This window comes from Rhincodon typus, chromosome 9 (assembly GCF_021869965.1).
Source record: "Rhincodon typus isolate 14 chromosome 9, sRhiTyp1.1, whole genome shotgun sequence".
NCBI classification, from domain to species: domain Eukaryota; kingdom Metazoa; phylum Chordata; class Chondrichthyes; order Orectolobiformes; family Rhincodontidae; genus Rhincodon; species Rhincodon typus.
The window spans coordinates 73734145-73748423 of record NC_063340.1 but is presented as its reverse complement, the minus strand read 5'-3'; the positions used below and the strand labels follow the sequence as shown (position 1 = coordinate 73748423).

At 40.6% G+C, this 14279-nt stretch overlaps 1 protein-coding gene across 1 annotated transcript in view; it reads left to right on the top strand.

Moving 5' to 3' along the window:
- ryr2a (ryanodine receptor 2a (cardiac)) overlaps positions 1 to 14279 on the top strand; it is a 450194-nt gene that overhangs the window by 211986 nt on the left and 223929 nt on the right. Inside the window, exons 30-34 of the mRNA XM_048601350.1 lie at positions 1774 to 1934; positions 4890 to 5049; positions 8406 to 8492; positions 12046 to 12272; positions 12919 to 13720. Of these exons, the coding sequence (XP_048457307.1) occupies positions 1774 to 1934; positions 4890 to 5049; positions 8406 to 8492; positions 12046 to 12272; positions 12919 to 13720 (1437 nt within the window). The remainder of the gene's footprint in view (positions 1 to 1773; positions 1935 to 4889; positions 5050 to 8405; positions 8493 to 12045; positions 12273 to 12918; positions 13721 to 14279) is intronic.

Sequence of the window (14279 nt, the reverse complement as noted above, 5' to 3'; positions counted from 1 at the left end):
GTTAAATTCCAGAAGTGAGGTGAGAGTGACAGCCCTTGACATCAAGGCTACATTTGACTGAGTGTGGCATCAAGGAGCCCCAACAAAACAGGAATCAATCAGGGGTCAAACTCTCCACTGATTGGTGTCATACCTGGCACATAGGAAGGTGGATGTGGTTGTTGGAGAAAATGAGGTAACTTCCTGTGGTTGCTGGATGTTGGTCATCTCAGCTTCAGGACATCTCTGCAGGCGTTCCTCAAGGTAGTGTCCTAGGCCCAAACATCTTCAGCTGCTTCATCAATGACTTTTCCTCCATCATAAGGTCAAAAATGGAGATATTTGCCAATGATTGCACAATGTTCAGCACCATTTGTGACTCCTCACATACTCCTCACATGTTCAAATACAACAAGATCTAGATGCTATCCAAGCTTGGGCTGACAAATGGCAAGTAACATTTGTACCACACAAGTGCCAGGCAATGACCATCTTCGATAAGAGACAATCTAATCACTGCCCCTTGACATTCAGTGATGTTACCATCATTGAATCCCCTATTATCAACATCTTGGGCATTACCATTGACCAGAAATTCAACTGAACTCACCACATAAACGCAGTGGCTACAAGAGCAGGTGAGAGGCTAAGAATACCACAACGAGTAACATACCTCCTGACTCACCAAAGCCTGTCCACCATCTACAAGGCACAAGTCAAGAGTGTGGTGGAATACTCCCACTTGCCTGGATGGGTGTAGCTCCAACTACACTCAAGAAACTTGACACCATCAAGGACAAAGCAGCTCCCTTAATTGGCACCACATCCACATGCATCTAGTCCCTCCACCACTGACACTCAGTAGCAGCAGTATGTACTATCTGCCAGATGCTGTGCAGTAACTCACTAAAGATGCTCAGACAGGACCTTCCAAATCCAAGACCACCTCCATCTAGAAGGACAAGGGCAGCAGATAACTGGGAACACCGACAATTCCAAGTTCCCCTCTAAGCCACTCACCATCCTGACTTGGAAATATATCACCATTCCTTCATTGTCAGTGAGTCAAAATGCTGAAATTCCCTGCCTAACGGCATTGTGGGTCAACCCACAGCTCACCTCCACCTTCTCAAGGGCAACTAGGGACAGGCAATAAATACTGGCCCAACCAGCGATGCCCATGTCCTATGTGTCAATAAAAAAAAGTGACTAACTCTTAAGATTTCAGGTATCCAACATCTGCAATTTTTTGTTTTATTTTAGTGTTTACTGTGAAGCATTGGCAGATGCATGCTGCATTTGTATTTGATTGCATGACTAAGTGTTTGCGGGCATCAATTCTGTTCTGTTGCATTTTCAATCTAACCCACATTTATGCAACAGAATAATTTTCACTGGAAGCAGTTCTGAAAATGTCTTGGCTTCTCTGGATCTGGATTAACCCCATTTACACATTGGGGTATAATTCAGAGGGAGTTGACATCCCTCTAACACACTGAGCAACAGTGCCATGCAGCTCTGTAGTGGCACAGGGTTTTTTACTCTTGCAAATGTGACTGGGGCTTTATTGCTGAGGATTATTTTCCCCAGTATCTAGGGAAAGTCCATACTGGTCAGCAACATAATCTTGTTTTGCCTTCACTGTAAGTGAGTGAAAAAATTGTGCAAGATCACTTCTTGTGCTGCCATTGTCATAGTTGGAGAGTGGCAGTGAATGATTGGAGATTGAGAAAAAGAAATGGAGAGGGTATATGTTGTTAGCCTCTCCGCTAATCACAGTTTTCTCTTTTACAGTACTATTATTCTGTGAGAATATTTCCTGGTCAGGAGCCAACTAATGTGTGGGTCGGTTGGGTTACCTCAGATTTTCATCAGTATGACGCTGCGTATGATCTGGAGAAGGTTCGCACTGTGACGGTAACACTAGGAGATGAGAAAGGAAAAGTTCATGAAAGGTAAAGAATTGTATTGTGACTGGACCAAGCAATAACTTTGTGGCTGAACAGTTGAATAAGGATAAAAGAAGGCAACTTCCTGAATAAGTAACTGCTTGGAGGAAGGCGCTTTCTTCTTCAATAAAAGATAGGTATTGAAGAGAGATATCCCCCTAGACATCGGAAGTAACATTTGAGTCTTAGCTGAATAAGGTTTTAATTTGAGCTGAGTTATTGAAGGGAGAAGAAGATTTTAACATGAAGGAGAATTGAGGGGCTTGATGTTACGGGAGTATGTGGTCCTCATGATCTCGATAGCTGCCATGCAGCAGTTTTACTCTGGGAGCAGCATTAATTATTTTCAGGCAAAACTTCAGCCCCCTTCTTAGGAAGAACTGTCACCCTTGAGAGCCAAAGTTAGAAGTGGTGTCCAACTGTGCTGAGAGGCTCAGGCAGGTCCTAGATCAGGTATCTTAGTGAGGAGTGTGGGGAATGGGTGGACAAGGCTGTGAGAAATATGGGGAGGCAGATTTAAAGGGAGGATGATTTCAGTTTGGAATGGTTAAGGTGGGGTGGTTGTTGGTTGGTGGATGTCTCCATTGGGCCGAGGGGCCCTAAATAGGAGGCTCTTGCCCCCCTGTCTTCCGGACTGGCATGAGACCTCTGCAGGTAAAGTGCCAGCACAAATGTGATCACATCTGTAAGTGGCTATAAGTGATATAGTTTAGGTCTTCAAAAGGCCCAAGGAGGGTGTGTGGGGAGCTCAGTGCCTGATGTCTGTCCACCCTCCATAAAATTTCAGAGAGTTCGGGAGATGGGGGAGGAGAGATTTGGTTGGATAGGCAATGATGGAGCTCCTGCGGAATGTTGTCCAACCCATCAAAGGTGCTGTAAAATCCAGCCTCAGGTTTATTTTTAATTAACCTGATTTTCTAATCACCCTGTTCAGAGATCTTATTACACACCTCGAGAACAGTTGGGCTTGAACCAGGGTCACTCGGTCCAGGGGTAGGGACACTACCACCGCGCCAGTAGAGGGGATAGTTTTAGGAATGATTTTGATGAGGCCAAGATTTTCTGTTGCTGTACAGCAATCAAGAATGAGGACAGAATGGTGTCAGCCCTATGTTGGACCTAGGAATGATAATGTTACATTTGAAGAATTAAAAGAAGAATTTGTTACACCATACTTATTGTTCCCTCTAAACTGCTATCCTTTGCAGTGCAACAAACAGACCGTGTGCACAACCAACATTACCTTTAACATGCTCACATGGATGACTCTGCAATAGCCTGACAGTATGCACTACAAGATCTAGACATTGCACAACCAAGAAACATTACAGCAATCAGTACAAGGGACTTGGATAAGGAGGGTATGACAATTTGTTGACTGACGAACAATGCTGCATGTGCATTGAGACGGCACCCTGAAAGTCGCAGAACACCTCAAGGCAGTTGTCAGTAGCATTATGAAACATTATTTGACACTGGACCACATGAGGAGGTATTAGGACTGATGACCAAAAGCTTGACCAGTGAGAAACTCTTTCAGCTGGTGAATTTTGGAGCTTAAGAGGTGTGAGGTGATTGCTTGAGGAGTGTACTGAAGCTTTTAATAGGCCTATGAAAATAAAACATAATTTCGGGACCAGACCAAAATGTCAGCTTTCCTGCTGCTCTGATGCTGCCTGGCCTGCTGTGTTCATCCAGCTCTACACCTTGGTATCTCAGACTCCAGCATTGGCCGTTCCTACTATCTCATAATGAGTCTTCAGCTGTTTTGTAAGAAGCCTTGAGCAGTCCTTTCAAAGAGCATTGGTTAGGTCAGTAATTTGTTACAAATGGCTGAGAATTGTAACTGATGTAGCATCCCAACTTGCTTAATTAAACAGCTAGACCCCAGCTGAAAACAAGTTGGTGGGATGGTCACCCACTAAGGTAGCTCTGGAAGTCACATCAGGTGGGCCCTGATGTCAGTGGGATTGTCAGGGTGCTGCCCCCACCCTGATTTTAAACTGTTGAATGTCTTTTTTGGAATCACTTGGAAACATCCTTTAATCATAGAATCCCTACAGTATGGAAGTAGGCCATTCAGCCCATCGAGTCCACAGCGACCTTCCAAAGAGCGTATTCACCAGATCCACCCCTGTACCCTATCCCTGTAGCCCTGCATTTCCCATGGCCAATCCACCTAGTCTGCATATCTTTGGACTGTGGGAGGAAACTCATGCAGACACAGGCAGAATGTGTAAACTCCACGCAGACAGTCACCTAAGGCTGGAATCAAACCCAGGTCCCTGGTGCTGTGAGGCAGCAGTGCTAACCACTGAGCCACCATACCACCGATTTTCCTATTGTTTCCTATTAAAGCATCAACCAAATGGTTGTGAAAATTTTCTGATTACTACTTAATTTAGCTTGCGTCATGTAGTAGGAGTGGCATTAAGCAAGCCAATATCGCAATGATACAAGTCTGATCAATTAGTCATGAGCAACACGTTGAAGATGGTTCTATTCTGAGAGTGGTTGCTTGGATTCACCACTAGGATAGCTGTGAGATGTTATGTTTGATCTTGCTGTCCCAGCGTTAACAGGAGAAAAAAGCAATTTTTAAATGCAGGGATGGATATCAGCAGCTGGGCTGCATTGCTTACACCATTAAATGACCTCAAAGACCCATTGCCTAGACTTCCAAATATAAAATGATCACTTGTGTGGCATATTGGATGCCTGTGTGAGGTAGTGGAACCACATCCCAGCAATACCCGGAGGAGAAAGGCAACAGATGGGCACAGGAATTATGCCAAAGAAAGCATAGCTACAATTGCTGAACTAGAAGAAGCTTTCACACTAGAGACAGAAAAATGTGGTTTTGGCTGCAAAGCTCAAGCTCCTTGACTCTAACCGTCACTTTTTCTGCCCACACACACCAAAACCTTGATGAACTTTTCTATAAATGTTTTTCCAATGCAGTGTCAAGCGAAGCAATTGCTACATGGTGTGGGCAGGAGAAAGCACAAGCCCTGGACAGAGCCGTAATAACAATGGGCTGGAAATAGGCTGCCTAGTGGACACTGCCAGTGGCTTATTGACATTCACAGCCAATGGCAAGGAATTAAATACTTATTATCAGGTACGTCAAATTAAATGGAAGGAATAATCTGCCTTTTCTTCCTGCATAGCAACAGGAGTAGGCCATTCTGCACCCCCGTCACCAAATTATCAAGCAGATAAAGCCTAATCTGTACCACAACTCTCCATTTACCCACTCTCGTTCCATATCCTTTGATATTCTTGTGTTATGATCCTAGCTGATGTTACTATTAGACAATTTGGATTCCAGAATGAAACCTGCCTTGATAGAGTGTATTTTGTTTCTTTCTAATTCAATACGTAAGTGCATAAGGCAGCTGATACAGTTTTAATAATAAAACAAAAGTTTATGATGCAAGAGAATGAAAAGTAAAATAAGCTATCTACGTTCTGACGAAGGATCACCAGATCCAAAATGTTAACTCTGATTTCTCTTCACTGATGCTGCCAGACCTGCTGAACTTTTCCAGCAACTTCTGTTTTTGCTCCATCACTTAACAATTAAGCAACATTCCCTATAAAATCTTGTCAGTTGACCTAACCTCTTGTTTTCAGTTCTAGTCCAGTGAGCTGTAAAGCATTTTTTGTTTGATTCACACAGCTGAGATCTTAACCAAACATAACTGGTGTGGAAGTTTTCACAAACTGAAGTCCTTACACTGAGGTAATGGATTCCCTTAACTGCTCTGAAGATACTCCTCTGTCTAGGAGAAACTATTCTTGCTCTGACTTCAGTCACGTCTTCTTTGAAATGAACTCAAGTGCTTTTAACTAGTTTTAAAATAAAACTTGCCCATCCTTTCTTCTGCTGAAATAAAGTCTTTTTGTTTTCTTCCTTTGGTATACCCCACAGTATAAACAATCTTCCTTTAAACTCTTAAGATGCTTTCAGTCACCAGCTCTATTACACATACTGATTTAAGATCATGGTTCTGAAAAAAATCACTAATTTAGTTATTAAAACCCTTCACAAAAATATAGACCAGCATTCATTAATTACTAGTTTGAAATCCAAACACATGTATGTATATCACATCTTGCATCACACTTGCCGTAATTTACCAGTGATATTCACTTTGATCTGTATCCTTTGAATATATTCAACTACCAAAAATCTATAAATTTGAGTTTTAAAAGTTTCTTTTGTTTCAGGATTTGCAGATATTTAGGAAAAGGCTCCAGTTTTCAAATACTGTTTGTGTAATAGTCTGTTTCTTGTTTTAGTTATTTAATTCTACTGCTTTACATGATATTCTTTGGTGAAGCAGATTATTATTTGGCTTTTCTATTAAGATACCAGGCAATATACAAAAGGCTCTTTTTCATTCAACCAGCATTTGTTGCCCATCCTTAGTTGCCCTTGAACTGGGAGGCTTAGCAAGGTCATTTCTGAGGGCAGTTAAAAATCACCCACATTACTATTGGACTGACACTGCTGTGCCTGTCCTTTCTGAAAGGACTTTCTGAGCCAGATGGATTTTTACAACAATCAATAATAGTTAGCACTGGGGTGGATCCTATGCATTCCAGCAGTGGGCTTGGAAACAGAGGAACTCAGAAAATCCAGCTGGTAGCTTTTCTGCCACCTGTTCTAACTTGTCTGAAGCTTTATTGGGGGGGGCGAGGGAGGAGGGGAGCATCGGACAGCCTGCCTGTCCTTCAGCCCATTAAGTGGCCGTGTATTTTGAATCTGACAAGAGCAAGGCCCATGCCATGTGAGATAGCGGCAGCTTTAACTGTGTGGGTTTGTTTTGGACAAGTGGAAGGAGGGATAACCTCCTGTGCAGGTCCCCTGACCCCACCGGGGACAGTCTCTTTACAAATCTGATATAAAAAGCAAGTATCATTAATGGACACCAGGAAAATGACCATAAACAGTTTGGGTTTATATCCACTGGAGTTTGGGCACTCATCTTATTAAGATATCTAAAACCCTGAGGAAAATTGACAGGACGGATATTTAAAGGATTTTTCCTCTAGTGGGAGAGAGTAGAACTAGGAAACTCAATTTCTTATTTTCAGGGTCTCCTTTTAAGACATAGATGAGGAGAATTCTTTTCTTGGTGATTTTTCTATGGTTTCTTCTGTACAGAAAGCAGTGGAGGCTGTGTTGAGTTAAATAGGTTTTTGATAGACATGAGAGTCAAGCGTAAGGGTAGAGTCAGACATAAAAGTGGGTTGAGGCCACAACATAATCAGCCATGATCTTATCTCATGGTGAAGGACAGTTGAAGGACTGAAAAGCTTACTCCTGTTTTTATGCACTGTGTTCATATGAAAATACTAGATTATAATAGAAACCGGCCTAGTTCGCTAATGAACAAGAGGGAACATGCTGTCCATACTAGGTAACTCCAGACCCATAGCAACGTTATTGACGCCCCTCCAAATGGCCAGCTCAGTCCTACCAAAGCTGCTGCAGTGGGTCACAGATATACAAGAAGGTATCTCACGGCCACCTTCTCAAGCGCAGTTGGGATTTGGCAGTAAATGCTGGCCTCATCAGCAATACCCAGATCCCTATAATGAATGAATTTAAGACACATGAACATGTATTCACTCCCAGGCAATGACATATTTTGAGTTACATCATTGTAGGTTTGTGTAGGGGCTAAGTGGGCACGTAAGAATTCAATTCAGTCATAGCATCTGACTCCAGAAAATAAGATTTTTAATTAATATAATTTTTTTCTTAAAGAACTGAAGTTTTTGTGTGGTGAGAATATCTGACACTTTTATAGAAGCCTATCCTAGATATCCTGGTTATCCGAGTGTCACTAGAAAGTGCATTAAGGTAATGAGAATTTTCTTACGACACAGCATTTTGTTACACAAGAATACTTGATGGAGTTCGATGTCTGCGATTGGCCAATTGAATTTTCCAAAATACCTTTTGGAACTAGTTATAACAACAGTGGGAAATCAAGTCACCAGTGAGTGTCCTTCTGTATACTAGGTGCATTGGCCTTATCTCTACAATGGATTTTTGCAGTGTAGGCTGCATTAAAATTGTGGCATGCATTGCAATTTTTAAAAAAATTTAAAATGAAGTACACATTCTAGTGATGAATGAGTGGGTGGTGTGGACTGCATTTTGAGTTATTCATCATCTGGATTATTGTGAGCTCATTGCTAATTTATAATTCTAAGTAGGTTCCACTTTAATGAACACATCACAAAGATAATTGTTGGAAAATGCAGTATTAATTTGCTTGAGCACTTATGGGTATGTCCAGTGAAATACTGACATGCATGTATTAACCACTTGAAGTGAAAGGATTCAGTTGCCATAATGAACTCAGACTGACAAGATAGAAAATTAGGTTGCATTTCTTAGCGATTGACAATAACCGCTCAGTTTCCTCAGCAATTATATGATCTTCATTCTGTGTTTAGGTGGAACCAAGCACAAAACTGTTTGCAGCAGTATTTGCACAAGCCACAAGCCCCAATGTGTTCCAATTTGAACTCGGAAGAGTTAAGGTAAGTAACGCTTGAGTAAAGTTCTTAAGTTTTATTCTGAGACCAGGGTTAGTTAACGATGTCCTAGATCAGCAACAGCTACAAATACTGCAGATTTCTTTGTGCTGATGTGTTGTATTGTCTTTGTGTGCTTCGTCCATACGACCAGAGAGAAAACACTGTCTAATTCTGTAGTCACAAATTCATCTCCAATGTGTGAAAATCACATAAAAGTGTAAATTCACATAGGAGACAATTGGTTGACTGGCTTCAGTGTCTTTTGATGACATGTTAATTTTGGTTCTGACTGCCTGTGTTTGTTGTTTCGTTTCACACAGTTGGTCAGCCAATAGTCAAGTGATTACTGTAGTCTTTCTAACTCCACGTTTTTCCTCTGTGAAACCATTTCAGTCCATGGATATTCCAGGTATTGAAGTCAAATGATGAAATTCGAAAATCAGTAGTCAATATTTTATTACTATGTAAAAAAGACATCATGTGAAGTGCACCATTTTATAAGCAAATCTCTCATCTAAGAACATATTCAAAACATCTGGTAGCCGGTTAAAGCAGAGCTTAAATTACATTAGTCAAATCACCACAAATCCCTTCTCTGGTATAATCTATTTCACTGGTTCAAAATATTAACTGAGCAGATAAAAAGGGACTAGGCTGACATCTAACCTCTGGTATTATTATTGTGATAATTAATTGAGAATAAAGGGAGGACATTTGCTTTGTTAATAACATTTCAAGTTCATATGAGCAGGAGTTGGAAGAGATCTTTTTCATTTCCCCAGCCCGTTCTGCTATTGAATGAGGTCATAACTAACCTGTGACTTAATTCAACATGCCTACTTTTGCCCCATGTCCCTTAATACCTTTGGCTAATATAGAATGATCAATTTTAAATTTTAAAATAATGACTCACCCAGCACTGACTGCCATTTCCAAGAGAGAGTTCCAAACCCTACCATACTTTTACGTGAAAGGGCATTTCCTAAATTCAGTCCTGAAAGCACTGCTTCTAACTCTTAGGGCTGAATTTTCACTCCCTATAAAGCCAATCTAGGTGGACGATGGAATTTTCATTCGGAATGGCGGGGTTCCTTAGGAGTTGGTTCAGACCTGAAAGTGAATGTAGAGGATGAAGGTGTGGAGGAGGGTGTTAATGGGGCTTTAGCACTGTGCCCAAAGAGACTATCTGTCATTGCAAAAATCTAGGACTTTGACTCTTTCACCGGTGTAAATAGTTTCTCCTTCTCTACCCTATCAGTTCCCCTTAATATCATGACAGGTTTAATCAAATTACCCTTAGCTTTTTAAAATTTAAATCATAGTTTTGTGATTTGAAATTTTAAATTAAAAGTGAAAAAATGAAATGTTTTAACTTCCTCGTTTTATGTACGTGAGAGTGCTTCGTTATGATTGGCTCCTCATCATTCTTGCTGTCACGCTGCTGCTGGCTGGCTTGGGATCCCTTTGAATTGGCATTGCATGTAAACTGCAGGTGGAGAAGAAGAAAATCTGTACCACAGAAGAGGTGGCCAAAATCTTTAGGGGCAGCTTTCTATGAAGTCAGAAGCAAGTACTAATCATTGTACTGCTGACCACAATATCCAAGACACAGTGAATAACTTAAAACTTTGAAGATTCCTCGTTTTTGGCAAAGAACTTACCTCATTCAGAATTGTAATTATCGTGTGGTGGACACTTATTGCAATGTGTGGTTTGAGAGGGACAAATGAAGAATAATTTTGATAAGTAGTACAAATGAAGGTGCATGAAAATACAAATTAAGATTATTGCTACACATTTTACTTTTTAGTAGAATTTCTCCAGACAAAAATCTGGTGGGAACAACATAAGATTTCCTGTTTTGCACTCACTCCAATCTCTATAAAGGAGTTTTCACATTCCCTTGCAGGGTCAATATTGTTAGATAGAAGGAATCTGCAGGTTTAGTCCTGCCAAACTGCAGCATTCTGGAATTCTTGACAATGTTCTGAAGAAGAATCACCGGACCTGAAATTTTAACTGTGCTTTCTCTCCACAATGCTGCCTGCCCTGCTGGGTTTTTCCAGCAATTTCTGATTCTGTTTCTGATTTCCAGCATCTGCAGTGCTTTTTATTCCTAACAATTTATTTTGTTTGTACTGGAGCAATAAATTTTCATCATATCTCTTGTATGTTCAGCACTTGGTCTATTAATTTATTTCAAAGTGGACATTTATAATCAGAATGTTTGATGGCTTTATAATCCATTTCAAAAGATTTTTCACTATTCATTGAATGGTTGTAAAGTGTTTCATTTGTGTAAACCAGCTGTTGTATTTTGAACTACAGTTGACTTAAACTTCTTTGATGCAATCAATGAAGGGAAACAAATTGATCATCACTTCAGCTATTGCAGTGTTTTTGGAAGCAGTAACATTCTTGTTAATTTTAGCACCATCTAGTGGCTGATGCGGGATTATATTGTTCCAATGTTAACTTCCATCAACCTGTTGTAAACAATTGGTTCTGTATGTTGGTTGGGCAGACACTTGTATATCCAACACAATTCTTGATAAGAAAGGCAAGGGGCGAAAGCTATCGGAATAGATGTGATTGTAATGGGATCTTATTGAAGGGCGGAGCAGGCTCAAAGATTCTTGCTTCTAAATCATATGTTTGCAGACGTTACAAGTGAAAATCAGGGCCTAAGGGATTTTATTTTGAATGCCTTCCAGTTCGTGGCCTTGCTGATTTCAGACATTCTATGGTCTGTATAACTATTTCTCCTAATCTACTGATCACTGCTTTACATTAGTAAATTATCAGCTCCTAGCTTTAGAAACAGAAACAAAGGGAGATCAAGTTGGTCTATATGTGCAGAAAAATTTGAAGGAAGGGACCACAATGACCAGGATCAGCTGAGCCTTCAGGACTCAACATTTAGTTTAACAGTTTCAGAAGTTGAATACCCTCCTCCATTCTCATTACTCACTCCCACACCCCTAGGTCCTGTTTTATATGGGTTGCTCCCGACACAGCGAACCATTTTCAATCATTTGCATTCCTTGTTAGCACTCTACCCAGCATTTATATCCTTCTCAGCTAATCATCAGCAAACCCTCTGTTTGCCTCTCCTTCTTTCTCTCGCTTTCTCTCTCTCTGTCACTAACTTTCCCCAGCTGCTTTCAGTTCTGATAAAAGGTCACTGGATTTGAAACATTAACTCTTGTTTCTCTTTCCACCGATACTGCCAAACCTGCTGAGTTTTTCCAGCATTTGTCTCAGATTTCCAGTATCTGCAACTCTCTGTTTTATTTTATTCAATTATTTTAACTTGCTCTTCTTGCACTTTACAAACAATATTACCCTTACTACCTCAAAATTTACTGAAGATCAGCTCTAATAGCTGCACTTTGGTAAATTAAACTGGAATCATTATGAGTTTCATTTGATCAGTCGACATCTGAAGTTCACTGTAACTGTGCTGGGACTTCAGGACTGTCCTGTTATGAAAGGATTGATGTAATTGTTTCCATCATGACCAGCACCCACCTGCATTTCTTTTATTTATTTCCAGAATGTAATGCCCCTGTCAGCTGGATTGTTTAAAAGTGAGCGCAGGAATCCAACACCACAGTGTCCTCCTCGGCTTCATGTGCAACACCTTACCCCTGTGCTGTGGAGCAGGGTGCCAAATGAATTCTTAAAGGTGGACATCAGTCGTGTTAGTGACCGCCATGGATGGCAGGTGCAATGTACAGAACCATTAAGATTCATGTCTTTACATATTCCTGAAGAGAACAGGTTAGTGTCTAGAAAACTTACCATGGCAGCATTCTGTGAACAGTTAATACCCATGAACTCTAATTGTGGCCAAAACTGCACATCACATACGTATTTTTATTCACACTTAATGAGTTCTGATAACCGCAATCCTTTTTTTTGGCATGCACAGTCAGAAAACCATGCTGAGCATCTAAATGAAAAAGAAAGTCCAAAAGGAGTGAGCACCATAGATCAGCACATGTCTTACATGTTGATGTCTACTTTTAAGTGCTGACTGTCAGTGCTTTTTTAATATTTAAGAATAGGTTAGATTAAATGTTGAAGGACATGGGAGACGTGAAATATGGGAGCAGGGTTCACACAAGGGATAGGGAGACAGTTCATGTTGGGTATTAACACCAACATGGGCCCACTGGCCTGAATCTGTTATAATTTTAATGTCATTCTTGTCATTGTTGATTAGCAATGTCCACAGCAGCACTATATCTGTTCATCTGCACATTTAGTTCTCCCTGGGCTGGATAGCCTCAATCTAAGATTTGTTATTCAACATAAATCTGACCTTCTTTAAGTACTGCAATTTAAAAAAAACACGAAAGGTTTTGCATGTGTATTATGATTAATGAAAACATTAACCTTTCCTTTGATTCTTTGTGATATGTAGGGCTTTGGATATCTTGGAACTCACAGAGCATGAGGACCTGCTGAAATTTCACTACCATACCTTGCGTTTGTATTCCGCAGTTTGTGCTCTGGGTAATAACCGAGTGGCCCATGCCCTGTGCAGCCATGTGGATGAGTCTCAATTGCTGTACGCGATAGAAAATAAATATGTACCTGGTTTGCTGCGGACAGGTTATTATGATCTACTCATTGACACTTACCTTAGCACCTACGCCACTGCTAGGCTGATGATGAACAATGAGTTCATTGTTCCGATGACAGACGAGACCAAGAGCATTACTTTATTCCCGGATGATAACCAAAGCCATGCAGTCCCTGGAGTAGGCCTCAGCACCTCACTCAGGCCCAGAATGCAGTTTTCCTCAGCCAGTTTTGTCACCGTGACTGGGGAGTCTTTCCAATACAGCCCAGAATTTCCGCTGGACATCCTGAAGGCCAAAACAATTGAGATGTTGACAGAAGCCGTGCAGGAAGGCAGTCTCCATGTCCGAGACCCAGTTGGCGGCACCACCGAGTTCCTTTTCGTCCCCCTGATCAAGCTCTTTTACACACTCCTTATCATGGGTATTTTTGGCAGTGAAGATTTGAAGCATGTTTTACAGCTCATTGAGGCCAGTGTGTTTGCTGAAGATACTCAGACGACAGAGGAAAATGAAATGAATGAAAAGGATATAAGTAAAAATGACCAAAAAACGGAAGGAGGTGATGAAGAATTCAAAAGCGACAAAGTTCCCCAAGAAGGTCTACTGCAGATGAAACTCCCTGAGCCAGTTAAACTTCAGGTAGGACTTAAGGAAAATCTTAATCTGAATGTTCATGTACTCATGCTTGTTAGAGGTAACATCTGAATAAGTAGATGCTTTTATTCTACAAACAAGACTGTCAGAAAACTCAACGCTAATTGCATTTTATGCAAAACTTCATCTGCTTGAAATTGTTCTGTGCAGGATTGATAATAAATGCATTAGTATATGTGTATCTTTTGTTTTAATAATATTTCTAAACTATTTATTTTAAACATGTTAGCACTTTTGTTAAAATACTGGAGAAATTTTATGTAAACTTGTATTAATGTATCTATGTCTGATACTGCACAGAGCAATTTAATTTCCTTTGTTTTTAAAAAGGAGAAATAGTTTTCCACAGAATATTGTGATGCTCTGGGATGCACACCTAGTGCTAAAGACTGGAGCGACGTCCATGTAAACATCTAAGAGTAAGCTGGATGGTTAAAGGAAAGAGGATATGAGTGCACATCAGTGCATCTCCTGTGGAGGATAAAAGTCAGCAGGCATAGGTTAGGCTGAATGGCCTCTTTCATGTTGTAATTTGGACTAAATT